At 44.7% G+C, this 25,077-nt stretch overlaps 1 protein-coding gene across 2 annotated transcripts in view; it reads right to left on the reverse strand.

Annotated features, from left to right (window-relative positions):
* Nucleotides 1-25,077, reverse strand: part of LOC139374207 (coiled-coil domain-containing protein 85C-A-like) — a 56,367-nt gene that overhangs the window by 4,390 nt on the left and 26,900 nt on the right. The window contains exons 2-3 of one of the 2 annotated variants that reach the window (XM_071115227.1): nucleotides 14,361-14,440; nucleotides 12,202-12,306 (exon numbers count right to left, since the gene is read on the reverse strand). In XM_071115227.1, coding sequence (XP_070971328.1) covers nucleotides 12,202-12,306; nucleotides 14,361-14,440 — 185 coding nt within the window. Of the gene's footprint in view, nucleotides 1-12,201; nucleotides 12,310-14,360; nucleotides 14,441-25,077 lie in introns of both variants that reach the window. The other variant, XM_071115226.1, reaches the window with a different exon arrangement.

Consider the following 25,077-nt stretch of genomic DNA (forward strand, 5'->3'; position numbering starts at 1 on the left):
TAGGGAGAGAGAGAGAGGGGGGGGGGTTAAAGGGATATAGGGAGAGAGAGAGGGGGGGGGGGGTTAAAGGGATACAGGGAGAGAGAGAGAGAGGGGGGGGGTTAAAGGGATATAGGGAGAGAGAGAGAGAGAGAGAGAGAGATGGGGGGTTAAAGGGATATAGGGAGAGAGAGAGAGAGCGGGGGTTAAAGGGATATAGGGAGAGAGAGAGAGAGAGATGGGGGGGTTAAAGGGATATAGGGAGAGAGAGAGAGAGAGAGGGGGGGGGGGTTAAAGGGATATAGGGAGAGAGAGAGAGAGGGGGGGGGTAAAGGGATATAGGGAGAGAGAGAGGGGGGGGGTTAAAGGGATATAGGGAGAGAGAGAGAGAGAGGGGGGGGGTTAAAGGGATATAGGGAGAGAGAGAGAGAGGGGTTAAAGGGATATAGGGATATATATAAAGAGAGAGAGATAGAGAGGGGGGTTTAAAGGAATATAGGGAGAGAGCGAGAGAGAGAGGGGGGGGGTTAAAGGGATATAGGGAGAGAGAGAGGGGGGGGGGGGTTAAAGGGATATAGGGAGAGAGAGAGAGAGAGGGGGGGTTAAAGGGATATAGGGAGAGAGAGAGAGAGGGGGGGGTTAAAGGGATATAGGGAGAGAGAGAGAGAGAGAGAGAGAGAGGGGGGGTTAAAAGGGATATAGGAGAGAGAGAGAGGGGGGTTAAAGGGATATAGGGAGAGAGAGAGAGGGGGGGGGTTAAAGGGATATAGGGAGAGAGAGAGAGAGGGGGGGTAAAGGGATTAGGGAGAGAGAGAGAGGGGGGGTTAAAGGGATATAGGGAGAGAGAGAGAGAGAGAGAGGGGGGCGGGGGGTAAAGGGATATAGGGAGAGAGGGAGAGAGAGAGAGAGAGAGGGGGGGGGTAAAGGGATATAGGGAGAGAGAGAGCGAGAGGGGGATAAAGGGATATAGGGAGAGGGGGGGGGTTAAAGGGATATAGGGAGAAAGAGAGAGAGAGAGAGGGGGGGGGTTAAAGGGATATAGGGAGAGAGAGAGAGGGGGGGTTAAAGGGATATAGGGAGAGAGAGGGGGGGGGGGTTAAAGGGATATAGGGAGAGAGAGAGAGAGAGGGGGGGGGTTAAAGGGATATAGGGAGAGAGAGAGAGAGGGGGGGGTTAAAGGGATATAGGGAGAGAGAGAGAGAGAGGGGGGGGTTAAAGGGATATAGGGAGAGAGAGAGAGAGAGGGGGGGTTAAAGGGATATAGGGAGAGAGAGAGAGGGGGGGGGGGTTAAAAGGGATATAGGGAGAGAGAGAGAGGGGGGGGTTAAAGGGATATAGGGAGAGAGAGAGGGGGGGGGTTAAAGGGATATAGGGAGAGAGAGGGGGGGGGGTAAATGGATATAGGGAGAGAGAGAGAGAGGGGGTTAAAGGGATATAGGGAGAGAGAGAGAGAGAGGGGGGGGGGGTAAAGGGATATAGGGAGAGAGGGAGAGAGAGAGAGAGAGGGGGGTGTAAAGGGATATAGGGAGAGAGAGAGAGAGAGAGAGAGAGAGAGAGAGGGGGATAAAGGGATATAGGGAGAGGGGGGGATAAAGGGATATAGGGAGAGAGAGAGAGGGGGGATAAAGGGATATATGGAGAGAGAGAGGGGGGGGGTTAAAGGGATATAGGGAGAGAGATAGAGAGAGGGGGGGGATAAAGGGATATAGGGAGAGAGAGAGAGAGAGAGAGAGGGGGGGATAAAGGGATATAGGGAGAGAGAGAGAGAGAGGGGGTTAAAGGGATATAGGGAGAGAAAGAGAGAGGGGGGAGAGAGAGAGCGAGAGAGAGAGAGAGAGAGAGAGAGAGAGAGAGAGAGAGAGAGAGAGAGAAGAGAGAGCATGAAGAGGAAGAGGAAGAAGAAGAGTGTGACCGGAGTGTGAGTGACACACACACAAAGCTGAGAGTGCAATAACAACAGGCCCATAGTCAATGGTGTAGGCACCTGCTGTAGAGGCATTATGGAAGAGGAGGGAAGTGAACCTGACCGGGCTTCCAGTCTAACATTACAGAGTTGGTATCAATACCCAGTATCAATACTCAGAGAACACTGACACAGACACACCATACTTAATTGCGTCCCAAATGGCACCCTATTCCCTGTATAGTGCACTACTTTTGACCAGGGCCCATATGACTCTGGTCAAAAGTAGGGCACCATGTAGGGTAGTGTTTCCCAACCCTGGTCCTCCAGTAACCCCAACAGAACACATTTTTGTTGTAGCCCTGAACAAACACCTCATTCAGCGCATTGAGGGCTTGATGATTAGTTGACAAGTTGATTCAGGTGTGCTTGTCCAAGGTTACAATACAAATGTTTACTGTTGGGGGTACTGGAGTCCCACCAGGGTTGGGAAACACTGATGAAGGGAATAGAGTGCCATTGATCAGTCTGAAAGTCTGAAAGAAAACATAAAGAGAGGCTCCAAAGGACACATATTTTCAACCAACAATTTTTACAAGATAGAGAATCACTGCTTCTGCGTCAGAAACAACTTTGATTGACTTTGACATTTGATTGATTGCTCTGTTGTTATGTGAGAAAGTCGTGACTATGACATTTGATTGATTGCTCTGTTGTTATGTGAGAAAGTCGTGACTTTGACATTTGATTGATTGCTCTGTTGTTATGTGAGAAAGTCGTGACTATGACATTTGATTGATTGCTCTGTTGTTATGTGAGAAAGTCGTGACTTTGACATTTGATTGATTGCTCTGTTGTTATGTGAGAAAGTTGTGACTTTGACATTTGATTGATTGCTCTCTTGTTATGTGAGAAAGTCGGGACTTTGACATTTGATTGATTGCTCTCTTGTTATGTGAGAAAGTCGGGACATTGCCTCAGTCAGTGCTACAGAGGTGGGATCACGATCGCTGGGTACATTTTGTCTTGTGACGGATGTAGGGGGATGTAGGGGGTGGGAGCGACCCCTCTACAATTTCAACGTCTGGTTTTGATTTACATTTGGTGAAATCAATTTCAAAATGTCACCAGGTCATTGGATTTCGGTTTTTAAAGTTGGGTGAAAAGAAATGTTGATGACTTTTTTCAAATCCAAATACATTTTTTTCACGATGACTCAACGTCATCACATTGATCAACTAAAAAATGTTATGATGTGGAAACAACATTGATACAACCGGTGGGCTCTCTCTCTACCAATCATAGGTAGCCCCTGGCAACACGTAGTGAAGTAACACACAAGTTATGTCAAACATTAAGCAAATATAAAGAACATTATAAAGAATAATAGTACAAATATTTTGAGCATCTTAAATGTAATGTTGGGCAAAAAGGCAAACTCAGCTCCATCCTTCATTGCATCAGATGGCTCATTCATCACAAACCCCACTTGTATTGCCAACTACTTTAATGATTCTTTCATTGGCAAAATGTGCATGACATGCCAACAACAAACTGAACCTGCACGTCCATTCATAACTGACCAAATTATGAAAGATACGCATTGTAATTTGAATTCCGTAAAGGGAGTGTGGAAGAGGTGAAGAAATTACAATGACAAGGCACCTGGGTCTGACAACTTGGATGTAAAATGACTGAGGATGATAGCAGACTATATTGCCACTCCTATTAGCCATCTCTTCAATCTAAGCCTACAGGAAAGTGTGATCCCTCAGGCCTGGGGGGAAGCAAAAGTCATTCCACTACCCAAGAATAACAAAGCACCCTTTACTGGCTCAAACAGCCCACCAAACAGCCTGTTACCGACCCTTAGTAAACTTTAGATTTTTTGGTGTTTCACAAGAATCAAAGATATTTTACAGTAAACAAATTAACAACTGACTTTTAGCATGCTTACAGTATAGGAAAGGGCACTCACCATGTATCACACTTACATAAATGACTGATGATTGGCTGAAAGAAATGTATAATAATAAGATTACGGGAGCTGTTTTGTTAGACTTCAGTGCAGCTTTTGACATTATTGATCATAATCTGCTGCTGGAAAAACGTATGTGTTATGTCTTTACATCCCCTGCTATATTGTGGATTGAGAGTGACCTGTCTAACAGAACACAGAGAATGTTCTTTAATGGAAGTCTCTCCAACATAATCCAAGTAGAGTCAGGCATTCCCCAGGATAGTTGTCTAGGCCCCTTACTTTTCAATGTTTTACTAATGACCTGCCATTGGCATTGAGTAAAGTCTGTTTGTCTATGTAAACTGATGACTCCACATTATACACGTCAGCTACCCACAGCAAGTGAAATCACAGCAACACTTAACAAAGAGCTGAAGTCAGTTTTAGAATGGGTGGCAAGTAATAAGCTAGGCCTAAATATTTCAAGAACTAAAAGCATTGTATTTGGGACAAACTATTCACTAAACCCTACACCTCAACTAAATCTTGTAATGAATATTGTGGAAATTGAACAAGTTGAAAAGACTAAACTGCTTGGTGTAACCCTGGATTATAAACTGTCATGGTCAAAACATATTGACACAACGGTAGCTAAGATGGGGAAAGGTCTGTCTGTAATAAAAAGCTGCTCTGCTTTCTTCACATTGCTATCAACAAAACAAGTCCTACAGGCCCTAGTTTTATCGCACCTGGACTACTGCCCAGTCATATGGTCAAGGGCCACAAAGAGAGACATAGGCAATAAAGCAGTACGGCTGGCCCTTAAATGTACTCTGAGAGCTAACATCAATGGCATGCATGTCAACCTCTCCTGGATCAAAGTAGAGGAGAGATTGACTGCATCACTGCTTGTCTTTGTGAGAGGTATTGACATGCTGAAAGCACTGAGCTGTCTGTTCAAACGACTCAGACACCCATGCAAAACCCACAAGACATGCCACCGGGGGTCTCTTCACAGTCCTCAAGTCCAGAACAGACAACACAGAGCCATGACTACATGGAACTCTATTCCACATCAAGTATCTCATGCCAGCAGTTAAATCTGATTTTTTTTTAAATGATAAAACTACACGTTATGGTACAACGCGGACTGTGAAGAGACACACACATCCAGGCACACACTCACGCATACGCACACACACGCTAGCACACGCACTCTACATACACGCACATTGTAACATCACCGTATGATGCTATTATGCATTTTGTATTGTAGATATATGTATTGGTGCAATGGTATATGATGTACTGTTTTATTTGTTTTTTTGTGTGTGTGATCAAATCAAATCAAATCAAATTTTATTTGTCACATACACATGGTTAGCAGATGTTAATGCGAGTGTAGCGAAATGCTTGTGCTTCTAGTTCCGACAATGCAGTAATAACCAACAAGTAATCTAACTAACAATTCCAAAACTACTGTCTTATACACAGTGTAAGGGGATAAAGAATATGTACATAAGGATATATGAATGAGTGATGGTACAGGGCAGCATAGGCAAGATACAGTAGATGGTATCGAGTACAGTATATACATATGAGATGAGTATGTAAATAAAGTGGCATAGTTAAAGTGGCTAGTGATACATGTATTACATAAGGATGCAGTCGATGATATAGAGTACAGTATATACGTATGCATATGAGATGAATAATGTAGGGTAAGTAACATTATATAAGGTAGCATTGTTTAAAGTGGCTAGTGATCTATTTACATAATTTCCCATCAATTCCCATTATTAAAGTGGCTGGAGTTGAGTCAGTGTCAATGTCAGTGTGTTGGCAGCAGCCACTCAATGTTAGTGGTGGCTGTTTAACAGTCTGATGGCCTTGAGATAGAAGCTGTTTTTCAGTCTCTCGGTCCCAGCTTTGATGCACCTGTACTGACCTCGCCTTCTGGATGATAGCGGGGTGAACAGGCAGTGGCTCGGGTGGTTGATGTCCTTGATGATCTTTATGGCCTTCCTGTAACATCGGGTGGTGTAGGTGTCCTGGAGGGCAGGTAGTTTGCCCCCGGTGATGCGTTGTGCAGACCTCACTACCCTCTGGAGAGCCTTACGGTTGAGGGCGGAGCAGGAATACCTGGTACGGCTGTATCACGCCGTACCAGGCGGTGATACAGCCCGCCAGGATGCTCTCGATTGTACATCTGTAGAAGTTTGTGAGTGCTTTTGGTGACAAGCTGAATTTCTTCAGCCTCCTGAGGTTGAAGAGGCGCTGCTGCGCCTTCTTCACGATGCTGTCTGTGTGAGTGGACCAATTCAGTTTGTCTGTAATGCATTGGGTGTGACATGTTTCCTGAAGTCCACAATCATCTCCTTAGTTTTGTTGACATTGAGTGTGAGGTTATTTTCCTGACACCACACTCCGAGGGCCCTCACCTCCTCCCTGTAGGCCGTCTCGTCGTTGTTGGTAATCAAGCCTACCACTGTTGTGTCGTCTGCAAACTTGATGATTGAGTTGAAGGCGTGCGTGGCCACGCAGTCGTGGGTGAACAGGGAGTACAGGAGAGGGCTCAGAACGCACCCTTGTGGGGCCCCAGTGTTGAGGATCAGCGGGGAGGAGATGTTGTTGCCTTAATGTGTTTGGACTCCAGGAAGAGTAGCTGCTGCCTTGTTAGCAGCTGATGGGGATCACAACAACAACAAAAATCCACCCACCATAAAAAGTGTATATCAGGCCATGTCATTGGGTGTGACATGAGAGAGAGAGAGAGAGAGAGCCAGCAGCATACCACACTGCAGAGATGTTACAGTTTTTCTCTATTGCTAAAACACTAAAACCCATTGGCTGAACAAAGTTCTCAGTTGCCTGGACTCATTTAGCTAATTATGCTGTCTGTTGTCAATACCTTAAACCATTTCACATGGTAAAACACAATTTGCAGATCTCACTTAGACTTTTCAGCAAAACTCTAAACACATTCTCATTCTCAAAACACATTCGGCACACTAATGCACATGTCATCCATACTGGTAAACACAAGTGGCAACAGTCAAATACAAATAGAGAACATATGTAATTGATTGAACACAACCACTCAAAATTGATTTAACCTGTTTCAAATGATGCTACACAACCAATATAAGCCAGTTCAGAGAGCAAACAGGTTGTTGAAGGTGGGAAGGAGAAAGTCTGAGAATGGATACTGTAGTACAGTGCATTGTAGGCGGTATACTGTACAATGGACAAATTGTATGGCCCTGAACATTGTGCTTTCCCCATTTATTAACAGTACTGACTGATCAATAAATGTTGACTGGTTGCAGGTTCATATCAACAAAGAACAAGAATTACAGTATCACAGAGACAAAGGACAAGTGAGATGCAGGGTACAGTACTGTAAAAATAGGGGTACAAAGAGGAGGAAGAACAAAAAATTAAATTGCAAAGAACAAAGCAGAGTAGTAATTTCTGATCAATTTTGAGCTACTATGATAGAACATGTTTTCGTTCATCAAAAGACAATGACCGAAAAATATGATTTTTTTTAGATTAAAAATGTACTTCTCCCTGAGAATTGTATGTTTTGAACAATGTGTTTTCTATTTTTCGGTGTATTGTTTACTGACTGCTTGAGAGTGTATATAATTTTGATCACTTTGTTTATGATTTGAGAGCAGTGTTTGATTTTGAACACAGGTAAAACTGTTTTGAGGCGAATGTTTCACTTTGCAAGAGGAGTCAGAGGTTATGTAAATAGTGCTGGAAGATGAGGTTTTGTGTTTAATGTTTTCAGGAAATGGAGCAAGGTTTCAGAAATTGTGTTTTAGCAATTGAGAAAAACTGTAACATCAGTGTTCTGGCAACATTTCCAATCAGGCCATCATTCCATCATGGCCACCTAATCATCCCCAGCTTCCAATTGGCTCAGTCATCCCCTCTCCTCCACCCTGTAACTATTCTCCAGGTCGTTGCTGTAAATTAAAATGTGTTTTCCGTCAACTTACCTGGTTAAATGAGAGAGAGAGAGAGAGAGAGAGAGAGAGAGAGAGAGAGAGAGAGAGAGAGAGAGAGAGAGATGTTGCATTATTCAAGGCATCACCTGTGTGTTTGAAGTGAGAGTTCAAAGTCATGCTAATCAGGATAGGGGTCTAGAGTATGTATGTCTCTCACTCCAGAACACACACACACACACACACACACACACACACACACACACGCTGTAGCTCATGCTACACACTCTTAATTGTTTTCTCCTTCCTGTGGATGAAGAGTACCTGAGTGGTTAGTGGTTACCATGACGACTCTAGATGTCTTTTATCACGACCAATCAGAATACTGAACAAGACTCTTCTTTTTCTTCTCAGCTCTCTCCTTATTCTCTCTCTATAATCTCTCTCCCCACCTCTCTCCTTTAGTCTCTTTTCCATCCTTCCTCACATCTCTCCTCTCCTCTCCTTCCCAATCTCATCTCCCTACCCTCTTCTCCTCTCCCTCCCCCTGTTCTCCTCTCCATGCCAAGGTGAGAGCTGGAAAGTGGGATAAAAGAGAGGGAAAGAACAGAGGGAGTCTTTGCCCTTCTGAAAGGAGTGATGCTAATTTAATTAGTGGTCTCAAAGGGATGTCCAGGGATGGCTCAAGGCATAAGAGGTGTCCAGGGATGGCTCAAGGCATAAGAGATGTCCAGGGCTGGCTCAAGGCATAAGAGATGTCCAGGGCGGGCTCAAGGCATAAGAGATGTCCAGGGCTGGCTCAAGGCATAAGAGATGTCCAGGGCTGGCTCAAGGCATAAGAGATGTCCAGGGCTTGCTCAAGGCATAAGAGATGTCCAGGGCTGGCTCAAGGCTAAGAGATGTCCAGGGCTGGCTCAAGGCATAAGAGATGTCCAGGGCTGGCTTCAGGCATAAGAGATGTCCAGGGCTGGCTCAAGGCATAAGAGATGTCCAGGGCTGGCTTCAGGCATAAGAGATGTCCAGGGCTGGCTTCAGGCATAAGAGATGTCCAGGGCTGGCTTCAGGCATAAGAGATGTCCAGGGCTGGCTTCAGGCATAAGAGATGTCCAGGGCTGGCTCAAGGTATAAGCGATGTCCAGGGCTGGCTTCAGGCATAAGAGATGTCCAGGGCTGGCTTCAGGCATAAGCGATGTCCAGGGCTGGCTTCAGGCATAAGAGATGTCCAGGGCTGGCTTCAGGCATAAGAGATGTCCAGGGCTGGCTTCAGGCATAAGAGATGTCCAGGGCTGGCTTCAGGTATAAAGCGACATAAGCAGTCGCTTAGATATCCAGGCTGCTAGGTTTTATTTAAAAAAAAATGTGGGGTCCCAACTTCCTGTTGAGAGTTAGAATAATAGAATAGACGAGGTGCAAAGTTGAAATTTGGTTGTGCATCAGCAATTATCTTCACCCCATGGCAAAATGGGTAGAATTACAGTAAGTTAGCTTTAAAACTGCAAAAAAATATACATATCTTCCCCATGGGAAAATGAGCAGAATTTCATGATTTTTTAAAATAACATTGAGACATTTTCCCTACGCCCTGTGGCAAAATGTCTACAACTGCATAAAAAGTGCTTTAAACCTGAAATGCTTCTCTCCACTGTCAAGAGCAGGGCCAGGTGGGGGAGGAGGGGGGGAGGTGATGTCCTCTGGTTAAACACAGAACCAATAGAGAGACAGGTGAAGTCTCAGGGCTGTAGAAGAGAGAGAGAGAGAGAGAGATGGATACAAGAGAGAGGTAGGTGGCAATAAGGAAAAAGAGAGAGCTTGAGTGGAATGGAAGAAAGACTGGATTTGAGACAGAGAGGGGTGGTGAAAACTAGGGGGGGGGGGGGTATTAAAGAGAGAGAGAGAGAGAGAGAGAGAGAGAGAGAGAGAGAGAGAGAGAGAGAGAGAGAGAAGACTCCAGATTCAGTCTCCAGCTCAAGGCTGGGTTAGAGAATCAAAGACAGGTAAACAGTGTGAGGGGGTTGGAAGGTAGGGTTAACATGAGGTATTGTTGTTGTAAGGTCTACTTTAGTACTCAGTGTTATTGGGTAAAGTCTGAGTTTGTGTTTACATGAAAGACCTGAGGTTATTGTCTCTTAACTCTTAGACTCAGGGTAGAATATGGAAGAGGCGGGGCTGGAGTGAAGGTGCATATTACTGGAGGCTGACATTCGATACTGCAAAGTGTGATGATACACCTTTAAATGTGGAGGAGCTGGAGAGGGTTTGGAAGTGAAGTGTGTGAAAGTCCAGTTCAAAGCAGGTCTGTGAAGTGGTACTGAGGTCAGCCACAGACCAGCTCATTTCTGGAGAGAAAAATTTTTCATTGGTAGCACTGGTGCTCCAAACTTACAAAAGTTAGGAGCGCCACATAAAATCTAAGAGCACCAGAAATATTTTGTCATTGATTCAGATAAAGCCTACAACGGGCCTATATGAATCCTAATTACTTTTGAAGCACATCTCATGAAAAATACATCACTTTTCCTTTCCTTTGTTTGTTTTTTTAATTGTTATTTTTTTATTTCCCTGCAGTGAACCCACTCAACATTTACATTACATTCAGTCATCTAACAGACTCCCATCCAGAGCGACCCACAGGAGCAACCAGGGTCAAGCAATCCTCTCAAGTGCACGTCGACAGATCTCCCACCAAGTCAAAACAGGGACCCGAACCAGCGACCCATCAGCCACCGGCCCAAGCTCCCAACCGCCAGGCTACCAACCATTCAAGATCCCCCCCACAGCTCTGAGAGCTGCCCCTCAACCACACAAGTGTTTGCATATATAGATAAAGTTAGTAGGGCTGCACAGTATTGGCAAAAAATAGAATTGTGATTTTTCAACCAAATATTGCGATTTGTCTTGCAAAACAGATAAAAACACTGGTGAACTGTTGGATTGATTATTCAAATTCTATGGTTGGTGTTGTTTGTAGGTAGGAGTTATGACAGGGTAGGAACAAAAGTGTTGATAATTGTTTCCCAGGGGACCCTCGTGGCGTTTGAACAGATGTTACATTTAGGCAAAAATGGTAGTAAGTTGCACAAACAACGTGCTGATCGACACCACCAGCATTTAGCTAGTTAGCGAATAGCATTAGCATAATGTTTGAAACATGCCAGCTTCCTTAGACTAACTAACATTTTGCCGAGATCAAGATACACAAACGAATAGTATGATAAAGAAAAATAACTGGATTCATATTTAGAAGCAATGTGGAAAGCAGCATCGTTCTTGTTTACGAAGAAGATCCACTATATAAACAAAAGTATGTGGACACCCCTTGAAATGAATGGATTCGGCTATTTCAGCCACACCCATTGCTGACAGGTGTATAATGGGGCGGCCTAAGATTACCATGCGCCATGCCAAGCGTCGGCTGGAGTGATATAAAGCTCGCCGCCATTGGACTCTGGAGCAGTGGAAACGTGTTATCTGGAGTGATGAATCACGCTTCACCATCTGGCAGTCCGATGGACAAAACTGAGTTTGGCGGATGCCAGGAGAATGCTACCTGCCCGAATGCATAGTACCAACTGTAAAGTTTGGTGGAGGATGAATAATGGTCTGAGGCTGTTTTTCATGGTTCGGGCTAGGCCCCTTAGTTCCAGTGAAGGGAAATCTTAAAGCTACAGCATACAATGACATTCTAGACAATTCTGAGCTTACAACTTTGTGACAACAGTTTGGGTAAGACCCTTTCCTGTTTCAGCATGACAATGCCCCCATGCACAAAGTGAGGTCCATATAGAAATGGTTTGTTGAGATCGGTGTGGAAGAACTTGACTGGCCTGCACAGAGCCCTGACATCAACCCCCTTGAACACCTTTGGGATGAATTGGAACGCTGACTGCGAACCAGTCATAATCGCCCAACATCAGTACCCGACCTCACTAATGCTCTTGAGGCTGAATAGAAGCAAGTCCCTGCAGCAATGTTCCAACATCTAGCGGAAAGCCTTCCCAGAAGAGTGGAGGCTGTTGTGGTGGCAAAGGGGGGACCAATTCCATATGAATGCCCATGATTTTGGAATGGGAAGTTCGACAAGCAGGTGTCCACATACTTTTGGCCATATCGTGTATGTGTTGAGTGCATGCTGAGAGAATAAACAGCGTGGAGGAACTGTGTGCTGCCTGCTTGAGTGACAGCAGGCGGGACTTGGTGTGTGTGGCCCAGGAACTGGAAGCAAGCAGTCGTGGAGGGAGAGAGAGGACTCCATGAAAACCTTTTTCTAGCTGCGCAGGTGATCCCAAACTAAAACTGCAGGTCGCCAGCAGAATATTTTGTTGCACTCTAATTGGTCGCACTCTAGATCCCTGCACATATAAACACACACACACACCAGGAGTGGTTTAGCAAACTATACGTACATTCTGCCCGGCGTCCTGCTGGTACTGTGTGAGAGAGGAGAGCTGAGACTCAGAGTGGTAGAGAGACAGACCCTTCCTCAGACTGTTCAGATCACCACTGTTAGCCTGCTGAGATACAGAGAGAGAGAGAGAGAGAGAGAGAGAGAGAGAGAGAACATTTAGAGGAAAAATGCACACAGAAGGCAAAGAACAGAATATGTGCTGCCGATCTCCTCTGGCCGAGAGATAGAAGCACAACCTTGTAACAGCAGTTGTTCAGCCAGTTCAGTTCATTTATACCCTGTATATCAGTGAAAGTGGCCAGCATGTGTTTTGAATCCTCCTGTCTGGCATACAGTAAATGGCAATCCCTCTGCCTCAGGTCACTGTGACATTAGATGGGACCAAAAAGTCAATGAACATTCCCTCCTGCCTTTACATATGTCACATATCTGTGTCTGTCTCATTGGACAAGGTAATACAACAGAGACAAGACAGGTTTTAGTGGATAAATCAAATCAAATATATTCCCTTGGAGATAAAACTGTATAGCAGGCTTTGGAGCAGTATGGCCTCTTTCTATGTACGTGTGTGAGGTCATTATGATGAGCTCACTCTAAACTGTGTATCTTTTAATCTTTTTACTCTTTGAAGACATCCTTAGTTTTGCTTTTACTCTTTCATTGCTTCTGGTTTGCGTTTACTTCTTTCATTGTATTGTTTTCATTTGAATGCACTTAAAATAAAGTTTGGTTGATCTAGATTCCACACTGTCTATTTTACCCTCTGGGCCACGTAAGGAAAGCAAACCAGGCATAGAATGTTTCGTTTGATTCAGACATCGGTATCTGTTCAGTGTTATTTTGCATTTATCTGACGCTAACAGCAACCCTTCAGTTCAGCTCGAAAAAAAACAAACACACGCACACACACACACACACACACTCCTCATGGTTAGACTCCCTGATTGGTCTGTGCTACCTGCTACCCTGAGGGATGGATTTTGTGTTCTTTGTCAGTGTTCTATGTTCTCTTTGTGTGGAGTGCAGAATGAGAGATCAACATGTTGTCAGCCCCAACACACAGAGCGGTAGCGTGTCGTCTTTGGGGCCGTTGGAGCAGCACAAATGCCCTGTGTAATCCCTTTTTCTGGAGTGTGTTTGTGTCACTACATGGACCTTCTCGCTCAGTCTCTCGCTCTCGCTCTGTTCTGATTGGTGTTGTGTGCTTTCAGCTCATTTGGGATTGGCTCAGTGGGATTACAGTACCGTCCCCATAGTGAAGGCTGTTGTAATCACAGAGCTGACACTCATAACTGAATCCCAAATGACACCCCTATTCCCTATTACAGTAAGTGCACTATTGGCCAGGGCCAATTGGGTGGCATTTTGGGACACAGACTACACTTCTAGCTGATGCCATAATGATGCTCTCTCTGATTGTTACAATGTTAGTAAAACTCTGCACTAACTCTGCACTCCCTTCTACTCTAGTGTGTAGGTGTCCATTCATGTGTGTGTGTGTGTGTGTGTGTGTGTGTGTGTGTGTGTGTGTGTGTGTGTGTGTGTGTGTGTGTGTGTGTGTGTGTGTGTGTGTGTGTGTGTGTGTGTGTGTGTGTGTGTGTGCGTGTGTGTGTGTGTGCGTGTGTGTGTTCTAGGATCTCCCAGTAGAGGGTAGAGATACTGAGAATCGGTTTGTCTGTGTGTGTGTTGTTGCTCTTCACCGATTCCTTTCGTGTGAAATCAGACGGCAGACAGAATGACAATGAGAAGCCATGAAACATTCAGTCCATGTGTGATTTCTCCTCCCTTCCCATTGTTTTAACCCAATCCATTATTGAAGACCACTTTCCCTGTGATACTGAATTATTCAATTAACCCTATCATCCCAGCAGGTAGAAGCTCTCTCTCTCTCCTCCCCATCTCCCCTGTGTACTCGATTACTCTGCAATATTTAGCTTTCGCTATTCGCTCTCTTTCATCTCTCACATTCTCTATTTATACGTTGAAAAATACACTCGTGTCTCTGCTGCTTCCTCTGTCTCTCCCACGAGAGAGCTTGGGTTTGAGAAAGTGAGAGGGGGAGAAAGTAAGAGAGAGACAGAGGGCGAAGAGAGAGAAGAATATCAACGGCGGGGTGATCGTTTTCCCCATGGTAATAAAACAGCAGCAGTGTTTTACCTGTGATAGCAGCTGCTTGTTGTCATCCTCTAGGATGCTGACCTTGGTCTCCAGTTGTCTCATGTAGTTTGAAGATGGATCTGGGAGAAAAAGAGGAAGAGAAAACATCATGTACAAGAATGGCAGTCAGTGTCCCAAATAGCACCCTCTTCCCAATATACTGTTAGTGCACTACTTTTGAACAGGCTCCATATACGGTGTATATATATATATATATATATATATATATATATATAGGGAATAGGGTGCCATTTGGCACATACCCAGTGTCAAATCTGAACCACATGTCTGAAACCTTGACACATTCCTAATTCTCTCACCAGCCCATACATCGTTTATTAGACCAAAACACATGCGGGCCCACAGTTTCACTCTGGTGGGCTCTGGGTCCCTCTGATTGGCATGTTTGTGTGATGCTCAGCAGTCCACTCAGCCTTAACCCTCCACTAGTCCAGTGCTCTATTGTTGACTCTCCCATGGGGATTATGTTGTGCCTAAAACTACAGTAATCCTAAAATGGCTCTCTTTCATTTCCTGTAAACCGCCGATCCCCAACAATCAATACTGGACTGCACAGCTCCTTTACAGAGATTTCAAACCAATCCATCAGCTAAAGCACTGGGATTATGTTGGTGGCACGAAAACCTCGTGGTTTTCATGATTTAAATGGAGACAATCTGCAATGGCAGCAGTTGTTAGGCCCCCTACATGTACGCTCACACAGACACACGCACACACACACACACACACTGCTCTGTCATCCATCTCAGTAGTTTCCCTAATAAGAGGGGGGGGCAGCATAGGGGGGAGTGTGTGCGTGTGTGTGTGTGTGTGTGTGTGTGTGTGTGTGTGTGTGTGTGTGTGTGTGTGTGTGTGTGTGTGTGTGTGTGTGTGTGTGTGTGTGTGTGTGTGTGTGTGTGTGTGTGTGTGTGTGGGTGGGTGTTGACCATAGTGATGACTAATGACTGAAACTTAGCGAGAAGGGATCATTCTCTACTCTATCCTTCTCTTCTCTGTTCCTCCATAACTCCCTCTGAAGGAATGAGACAGGGGGAAAGAGGGGGGAAGAATGATGGATAACAGACAGAGAGAGAGAGAGAGAGAGAGAGAGAGAGAGAGAGAGAGAGAGAGAGAGAGAGAGAGAGAGAGAGAGAGAGAGAGAGATATGGAGGGCTAGACAGTGGAACCAATGCCAAGGTGTCTAATGGTGTAGCTGGTAGGCGTACAGATGCGAGGGCTGTGACACGAGCTAGAGTTGATCTCCTCTACCCTCTAACCACTGAGTTTATGACTAGTAAATCGCAACAACCCATTTTAAGCGTTTTGCTGGATAGGGGTTGCGTCCATAAATGGCACCCCGGTGCCTTCAGAAAGTATTCCGAAATATCTCATTTACATAAGTATTCACACCCCTGAGTCAATCATTAGTAGAAGCACCATTAGTAGTGATTACAGCTGTGAGTCTTTCTGGGTACGTCTCTAAAAGTTTTCCACACCTGGATTGTGCAACATTTACCCATTATTATTTTCAAAATTCTTCAAGCTCTGTCAAGTTTGTTGTTGATTATTGCAAGTCAACCATTTTCAGGTAGATTTAAGTCAAAACTGTAACCAGGCCAACATTAACCGTCTTCTTGGTAAGCAACTCCAGTATAGATTTGACCTTGTGTTTTAGGTGATTGTCCTGCTGAAAGGTGAATTCATCTCCCAGTGTCTGGTGGAAAGCAGAGTGAACCAGGTTTTCCTGTAGGATTTTGCCTGTGCTTAGCTCCATTCCGTTTCTTTTTTATCCTGAAACTCCCCCGTCCTAAACGATTACAAGCATACCCACAACATGATGCAGCCATCAATATGCCTGAAAATATGAAGTGGTACTCAGTAATGTGTTGCTTTGGATTTGTCCAAAACACTATGTATTCAAGACAAAAAGTTCATGCTTTGCCACATTTTTTGCTGTATTACTTTAGTGCCTTGTTGCAAACAGGATGCATGTTTTGGAATATGTTTTATTATGTACAGGCTTCCTTCTTTTCACTCAATTAGGTTACTATTGTTGAGTAACAAAAATGTTGTTGATCCATCCTCAGTTTTGTTCTATTAGAGCCATTAAACCATTGATGTCATGGTGAAATCCCTGAGCGGTTTCTTTCCTCCCCAGCAACTGAGTTAAGAAGAACACCTGTATCTTTGTAGTGACTGGGCGTATTGGTACAGCATTCAGTGTAATTAATAACTTCACCATGCTCAAAGGGATATTCAATGTCTATTTTTACCCATCTGCCAATAGGTGCCCTTCTTTGTGAGGCATTGGAAAACCTCCCTGGTCTTTGTGCTTGAATCTGTGTTTAAAATTCACTGCTCGACTGAGGGACCTTACAAATAATTGTATGTGTGGGGTACAGAGAAGAGGTAGTCATTCAAAAATCATGTTAAACACTATTATTGCACACAAAGTGAGTCCATGCTACTTATGTGACTTGTTAAGCACATTTTTAATTCTGAACTTATTTAGGCTTGCCATAACAAAGGGGTTGAATACTTATTGACTCAACTTAAATTGTTTATTATACTGAACAAAAATATAAATGCAACATGCAATAATTTCAATGATTTTACTGAGTTACAGATCATATAAGAAAACCAGTCAATATAAATCAATGAATTAGGCCCTGATCTATGGATTTCACATGACTGGTCAGGGGTGCAGCCATGGATGGGCCTGGGAGGGAACAGGCCCACCCACTTGGGAGCCAGGCCCACCCACTGGATTTCCCCACAAAAGGGCTTTATTACAGACAGAAATACTCCTCAGTTTCATCAGCTATCCGGGTGTCTGGTCTCAGACCATCCTGCAGGTGAAGAAGCCAGGTGTGGAGGTCCTGGGCTGATGTGGTTATACATGGTCTGCGTTTGTGAAGACGGTTGGACGTACTGCCAAATTCTCTAAAACGATGTTGGAGGCGGCTTATGGTAGAGAAATGAACATTACATTCTCTGCTGGACATTCCTGCAGTCAGCATGCCAATTGCACGCTGCACATTTTTTGTACTCAGCACAAGGTGCACCTGTGTAATGATCATGCTGTTTAATCAGCTTCTTAATATGCCACAGCTGTCAGGTGGATGGATTATCTTGGCAAATGAGAAATGCTCACTAACAGGGATGTAAACAAATGCATGCACAACATTTGAGGGAAATAAGCTTTTTGTGCGTATGGTAAATGTATGGGATCTTTTATTTCAGCTCATGAAACATGGGACCAGCACTTTACATGTTGTGTTTATATTTTTGTCCAGTTAATTTCTAAGAAGTTCCACTTTGACATTATATGGTATTGTGTGTAGGCAACGTGTGTCTCCTCCACCACCAGGTGTCAGTATATGATACATAAAACCAATGACAGAGCTCAGTCATTACTGGCCATGAGACTGGCTGTTTGTCTCTGTCTCAGCTGTAAGGACCAGAGGCACAGACAGACAGATACAGTAGTGATTAACTTGACTCATCCGCCAGTGAATGACGCAATGGTGTTTTCATTGTAAAAACCACAGGATGGAGAGAGCGCAAGGGAGAGAGGGGCAGGGAAGGAGGAAGAGCGAGGGAGAGAGGGGCAGGGAAGGAGGAAGAGCGAGGGAGAGAGGGGCAGGGAAGGAGGAAGAGCGAGGGAGAGAGGCAGAGAGGTAAGGGAGGTAGAGAGAGGCAGATAAATAGCTGAGAGACAGACAGTTAGATGAAAAGGCAGACAAGGAGAAACACAGAGAGTGAAAGGGAAAACTGGGGAGACAGGCACAGGCAGTGAGAGAATGAGAGAGAAACACTGGGAAGGAAACAAAGAGAAAGTGAGACAGAGGTTAAAGAGAGAGAGAGAGAGAAACAGAGAGAGAGAAAGAATCACAGAGAGAAACAGAGAGAGAGAGAAAGAGAGGGAGCGGCAGGCAAGGCTCCTGTGGCTACAGTAAGCCTCTTTGCCTTCCTTGTGACCGCTCTAATCTACCCACAGTGGTCAGCTGACCTGTCCTGTCCTGTACCCTGCAGCCAGCTCCCAAGCCGATTACTCCACCAGGCAGGCAGACAGGCTGTCCGGCAAAAGGGCCTAAGGCCTAGATGGTAGTCCCTAAATTTGCATCCCAAACGGCGCCCGTATTCCCTACGTAGTGCACTACTTTTGTCCAGAAGAATAGATTCCTGAGTTCCGTTCCAATCTAGAACCACGGCCATTCGAATCGTTCTGGTTCTACTGTGATAGAATCGCCAGGCGTCGATCACACGTCACAGTATTGCATAGACAATCAGCGAGACTCATACAATGTAGCCATGATGCATCCTCACAATGGACAGTCATATTCTCCCTGCTGGCATCTTTAATTCCATTACTCTTATTCTCCCATACGGTTGTGTTGTGTAACCTGTGACAGAGCTGTATCCTCTCAGCTATACATAAATACCTCAGCCATTATCAGACTAGGGATTACAGCAGGAAAGAAGGAGAGAATAGCAGAAATTCATTTTCATGGGAGAGATGGGACGTGAAGAGGATTACCCAGGGAATATCTTTACTGAGTGAGTATAACACACACACACACACACACACACACACACACACACACACACACACACACACACACACACACACACACTCATACAGAGGTTTAGAAGGAGCATGTACAGTGCAGAAAAAAAGCACTAGGACGTTGACAGAAAAAACACACCGTTGCCAACTGACCATGTTTTCAGTCACAAGGGATAACTCTGCAATCTTACTATTCTCTTGATTTCATGATGGCACGTGCAGACACATGAGCCTGTAATGCTGTCTGTTCCCAGATCTATGCACACTGGTAATGTCCAGGCGTCTATGACCTGTAGAAAGTCAACTTTGTGAGGTGAAGTCTCCACAGACTAGTTGAGACGGAAGGAATGCTTCATGAGAGTATAGTTAATGAATAGGAGGCCGGGGGGGGGGGGGGGGGGGGGGGGGTAACCAGTGACTAAACCTTACAGGCAGACCTCCAGTTATGGAATCAATTACAATCAAATTAGCTCGCCTCGCCTCCCACACTACTCCTTCCATTATAAAAACACTAGTAAAAACACAGTCCTACTCTACCTCTGGACACACACACAACCGCATGCACGCATACGCACATACACACACACAATTAATGAGACTATAACATAGGGTTACTGTACACCCCTACTCTATCTTCAGAGCGCTCCCCTTAGAGCAGCACAATAAAGAAGGCTTTGAGCTCCCTGATTGGGACTCACTAAGGAATGATTTCAATTACAGTGAGGGGGAGGGAGATCAGGGGCCTGACCCTGGAAACGCACTCTCTCTCTCTCTCTCTCTCACACACACACACACACACACACACACACACACACACACACACACACACACACACACACACAGCTGCAAGGTAGCTGCGAGGCAGACCAAGGAATGATTTCAATTACCTAGTAGGTGGAGTTAGAGAGGCTAGTGGGAGAAGGGAAAACACACACATGGACACACACACGGACACACGGACACACACAGGGGCCAGTGGGGCAGGCAAACAGTGCAGTATTGTTCCGCACCCCTCTGCTCCACTCTCCGTCTGTTCACAGGGTCACTATAGTAACATGACCTGGCCAGGGTCTCTATAGTAACCTGATCTGGTCTGACTCTTAGAGGCCAATACGGTTCTGATGACTGAGTTGCAGCCTCACACAAGCCATACACAGGAGAGATGAGTCTACTAAGAACAGGAGAGATTAAACAGAGTTGAAAAGAAGACACAACTGACGATGACATACAGGCAGATTCTGTATGCTTGGTAAATAGTTGGACAAATATGCTCAAAGTAGATTGAAATAGTTAAACGCTACACCCACAAATACAACCAGGGCATAATGAAAAAGCCAGGAGTGTTGACTCAGCAAACCAGGCTGGATAGCAGGGATACAGTAACAGAAAAACTTTGCTGACCAAAGCTGCAGACAAAGCCTACTGAATTACACCGAATTACGGAGTGTGAAATGGAACTGTAACAAACAACAATATATCAGTAGCATAGAGCTGTCTGCATCATGTAAATACATCTAGGTTTGAGAGGGGGACAGAGCGAGACAGACAGACAGACAGACAGACAGACAGACAGACAGACAGAGGCCTGCATTGCTTGCGAGGCTAAGCGAGCCGTTCCATTTCTGTAAAGATCTGAACGTTGAACCCTCAAGACCCAGATAGATAGATACAGTATATGTCCTGAGGATTTACCCTTCCACAGTTCTATCACCATAGCTCATTTGGCCCTCACACCACACACACCTACACACACACACACTCACACATTCACACATTCCCTGAGGGCTCATTACAGAGAGTGGTGGGACCTGACCTGGAATGACAGCCATAACAGAGAGACATAAAACTACATGTGAACTTTGCAGGGCTGATAAGGTCAAACACACAGCCACACCCAGTTACATAAGCAGCATTATAGAACAACTTCTTAAACAGTAACTGTGTGCCGTACCAGGGCCTGTGAGTCAAATGAATGACTGAGCAGCTTCTACTCTGGAGGACACAGCCTGCCTCGGGATACAGACACAGACAATTCTGATTATAGGATACACATACACGCACATACACAGACAGACACACACCGACTCTCTAACACACACACAGACACACACAGACACACACCAACTGCCTACAGACGCAGACACAGACAGTGCTGACCGAAGGACAAAGGAGAAAAGAGAGGAGAGGAGAGGAGAGGAGAGGAGAGGAGAGGAGAGGAGAGGAGGGTATCCTACAATTACAGTCCGTCAGCAGCTGTCCACTTCCTGCTAACTCTTATGGATGGGCCTGCGCTGCCCCAGACCTAGACAAGGTAGAAGCTGGAGACAGAGGTGCAAAGGTGCAGTCTGAATACACTCAGGAGGGACATTTTATAGGAGAAGACAGTGTATACAGAATGCAAAGAGGAGAATACTGTATGTGCTGCCGATCGCCTCTGGACAAGAGAGAGGAGCACAAGCACAGAAAGAAAGAAAGAAAGAAAGAAAGAAAGAAAGAAAGAAAGAAAGAAAGAAAGAAAGAAAAAGAGGGAATCAGGGTTTTAGGGATGGATGGATGGAGAAGAGTAGAGAGGAGAGAATGGAGAGAGTTAGAGAAAGGGGAAAAGGTTGGTAGATTGTGTGGGGGAGAATTCCCATGTTGTTTGGTTAGTCTATACAACGTTAGTCACACAAGCTGTGGATGGAGGTGGTTGAGGTGATGGAGAGTCTGCTTACATGACAGGCCCCTTGGGGACAGCAGTGTCAACAGACACTTCCTCTCTACACTGCTCGACCGCACTGAGAACCACAGGGAAGGAGGAGGAGTGATAAAGGAAAGAGGGAGCGAGGGATAGAAAGATGGAGAGTTAGAAGGAAGGAGATAGGGAGAGACGTGCCCTTGTGCATCTGTCCATTCACAGGGGCGCTGCTGTCACTATCAATCTCTGTTTGAGCTGCAGAGAGCCAAGTAATGAGGCACAGTACTGAGTTAGAGCACGCACACACACACACACACACACACACACACACACACACACACACACATGCGCACACGCACACGCACACACAGAGCTAGGACCTTTCTCTCCTTGTCTCTACTCTCATACCCTCTTCACTCAAAGACACACACAATTACACACCCACCAACACCACGTGGAAGGTGGAAGACATCCAACAACCTGACACCATAATCTATCACCCCTTCTCTCCCTGTTTTTCATAATGCACCACTAGACCCGGACAACAACTTCTAATCTGCTATTTGAATAGATTTCCATGAGAGACAAGTGCTCCTGTGTGTGTGTGTGTGTGTGTGTGTGTGTGTGTGTGTGTGTGTACCTAGATGTAACCTAGATGTTATCTGAAGATGCTGCTTCAGGGAACATGCAAATTCCAACCATACAACTCCAGCTACAGGATGTTTGCTTACCTACATCACAATTTAATGACATCACCGGATCGCTCAAGTCATAACGGTAACTGTTCAGTTCACTCGCTTCGGGAATAGAATCTTATTATCAGAGAGGTAGTAAGATCTTTTAGAACAGTGTTTGAACGTGAGAGTACATTTAACTAGTTCAAATCTAAAACTAACCTCCCTGGTCAGGTCAGTGCCACTATCAACCATCTCTCTATTGCGTGTGTGTGTGTGTGTGTGTGTGTGTGTGTGTGTGTGTGTGTGTGTGTGTGTGTGTGTGTGTGTGTGTGTGTGTGTTATAAACCCACACACTGTGGAGAGGAGCAGAGGGTATTGTATAAACCAGGCCATGGCGCTGATGTGCTCCGATCAAGGGCATAGTTGGCATCACAGACATACACAACCACAATAGATTCAGGTCAAAAGTGTCAAAAGAATCAGGGAGATTCAGTAGGGTACAGTAGGGTACAGTAAGGTGCAGTAGGGTACAGTAGGGTACAGTAAGGTACAGTAGGGTACAGTAAGGTACAGTAAGGTACAGTAAGGTACAGTAGGGTACAGTAAGGTACAGTAGAGTACAGTAAGGTACAGTAGGGTACAGTAAGGTACAGTAAGGTACAGTAGGGTACAGTAGAGTACAGTAGAGTACAGTAAGGTACAGTAGGGTACAGTAGAGTACAGTAAGGTACAGTAGGGTACAGTAGGGTACAGTAAGGTACAGTAGGGTACAGTAGGGTACAGTAAGGTACAGTAGGGTACAGTAAGGTACAGTAGGGTACAGTAGGGTACAGTAAGGTACAGTAAGGTACAGTAGGGTACAGTAAGGTACAGTAGAGTACAGTAAGGTACAGTAGAGTACAGTAAGGTACAGTAGAGTACAGTAAAGTACAGTAAGGTACAGTAGGGTACAGTAGAGTACAGTAGAGTACAGTAAGGTACAGTAGGGTACAGTAAGGTACAGTAGGGTACAGTAGGGTACAGTAAGGTACAGTAAGGTACAGTAGGGTACAGTAAGGTACAGTAGAGTACAGTAAGGTACAGTAGGGTACAGTAGAGTACAGTAGAGTACAGTAAGGTACAGTAGGGTACAGTAAGGGAAAATAAAACATTGAGCGATGCCCTGACAACCCACTTGGCTACAACATATTGTCTTTCTGCCTGTCTGCGGTGTCTGGTAAAGCAAGCTCATTCCCAAGGTTCAGCAGCAGTGGCCCGCTTCACTCCTCTCTCCCCCTATATAAGAATATAATAAAGAGATCAGTGCCTGGTTCATGTTACACACCTTTATGCTACCTAAGTCTCTCTCTTTCTCCTGTTCTCTTTCTCTTTCTCTCTGCGTTATTGTGTACATACCTGCCCATAACAGGTCAGGTGTAAATCCCCTGTGTTATTTAGCAGGCTTCAGTAACCCACTAATCCAACAATATCCGAATACATCACATCCCTGATCGGTATGTGTCTTTATTATAGCTCTTAAATGAGGGAGGACTCATCTAGCATTGAATAAGTTGTTTTCAAATGCACACAATTCCATCAGTGTTTAGGCTACATGCACACTTTGTATGCAGTATTCAAACCAGTGGAGGCTGGTGGGAGGAGCTATAGGAGGACAGGCTCATTGTAATGGCTGGATTGGAATTAACGGAACGGAGTCAAACATGTGGTTTCCATTTGTGTTAAAAGGTCCAGCCATTACAATGAGCCTGTCCTCCTATAGCTCCTCCCACCAGCCTCTGTGTGAAGAATTCTATGAGAAACAGTGACATGCACTCTGACTGACCTAAAAAAATCCCATATTGGTTTTTCACAGTCAGGACAACCCAAGATGTATTGTGAAAGTAGGCTAATAGTAGTTCTACTATAGAGTCCCACAGTAGAGTTGTCATAATACCCATAAAACCTAGCGGTCAAACGGGGAAATGGTTCCAATAATTGTTCCACCATACATTTTTCCCATGGGGGATTTTAGAAACACTTAAAATAAGGACTGTGTTTCGTGTAGACTTACCCTGGCGTGATAACCATGTAAACTTACCTCGGACAAGATGACTTTAACAATATATTTGTCTCTATTTACCCTCAGATTAAAAAATGCTAATCCCTGCAAGCTCCTGCACATCATCTCTAGCTGATACCTTTGCTAACAGGTATGTCAATTTAAAACTTGACAGTTCACATAATTGTCAATTTAAAGAAATGTAGAACTATTTATTCATTACTACATTTAGCTAACATTAGATAGTTGCTCCAGAGATTCTTACCTTTAATCTTCGATGAGGCAGTCTCGTCCAGATCAACATGGCATTTGGTAGTTCTTTATGATAGCCACATTAGCAGCTAATTAGCATTTCATTTTTGGGGGGTAAATACAGGTGAATATATTGATAAAAGTTACCTTGTCCTGGAGAGATTTACAGTGCCTTGCGAAAGTATTCGGCCCCCTTGAACTTTGCGACCTTTTGCCTAATTTCAGGCTTCAAACATAAAGATATAAAACTGTATTTTTTTGTGAAGAATCAACAACAAGTGGGACACAATCATGAAGTGGAACGAAATTTATTGGCTATTTCAAACTTTTTTAACAAATCAAAGACTGAAAAATTGGGCGTGCAAAATTATTCAGCCCCCTTAAGTTAATACTTTGTAGCGCCACCTTTTGCTGCGATTACAGCTGTAAGTCGCTTGGGGTATGTCTCTATCAGTTTTGCACATCGAGAGACTGAATTTTTTTCCCATTCCTCCTTGCAAAAC

The sequence above is a fragment of the Oncorhynchus clarkii genome, chromosome 19, assembly GCF_045791955.1.
Source record: "Oncorhynchus clarkii lewisi isolate Uvic-CL-2024 chromosome 19, UVic_Ocla_1.0, whole genome shotgun sequence".
Lineage (NCBI taxonomy): Eukaryota > Metazoa > Chordata > Actinopteri > Salmoniformes > Salmonidae > Oncorhynchus > Oncorhynchus clarkii.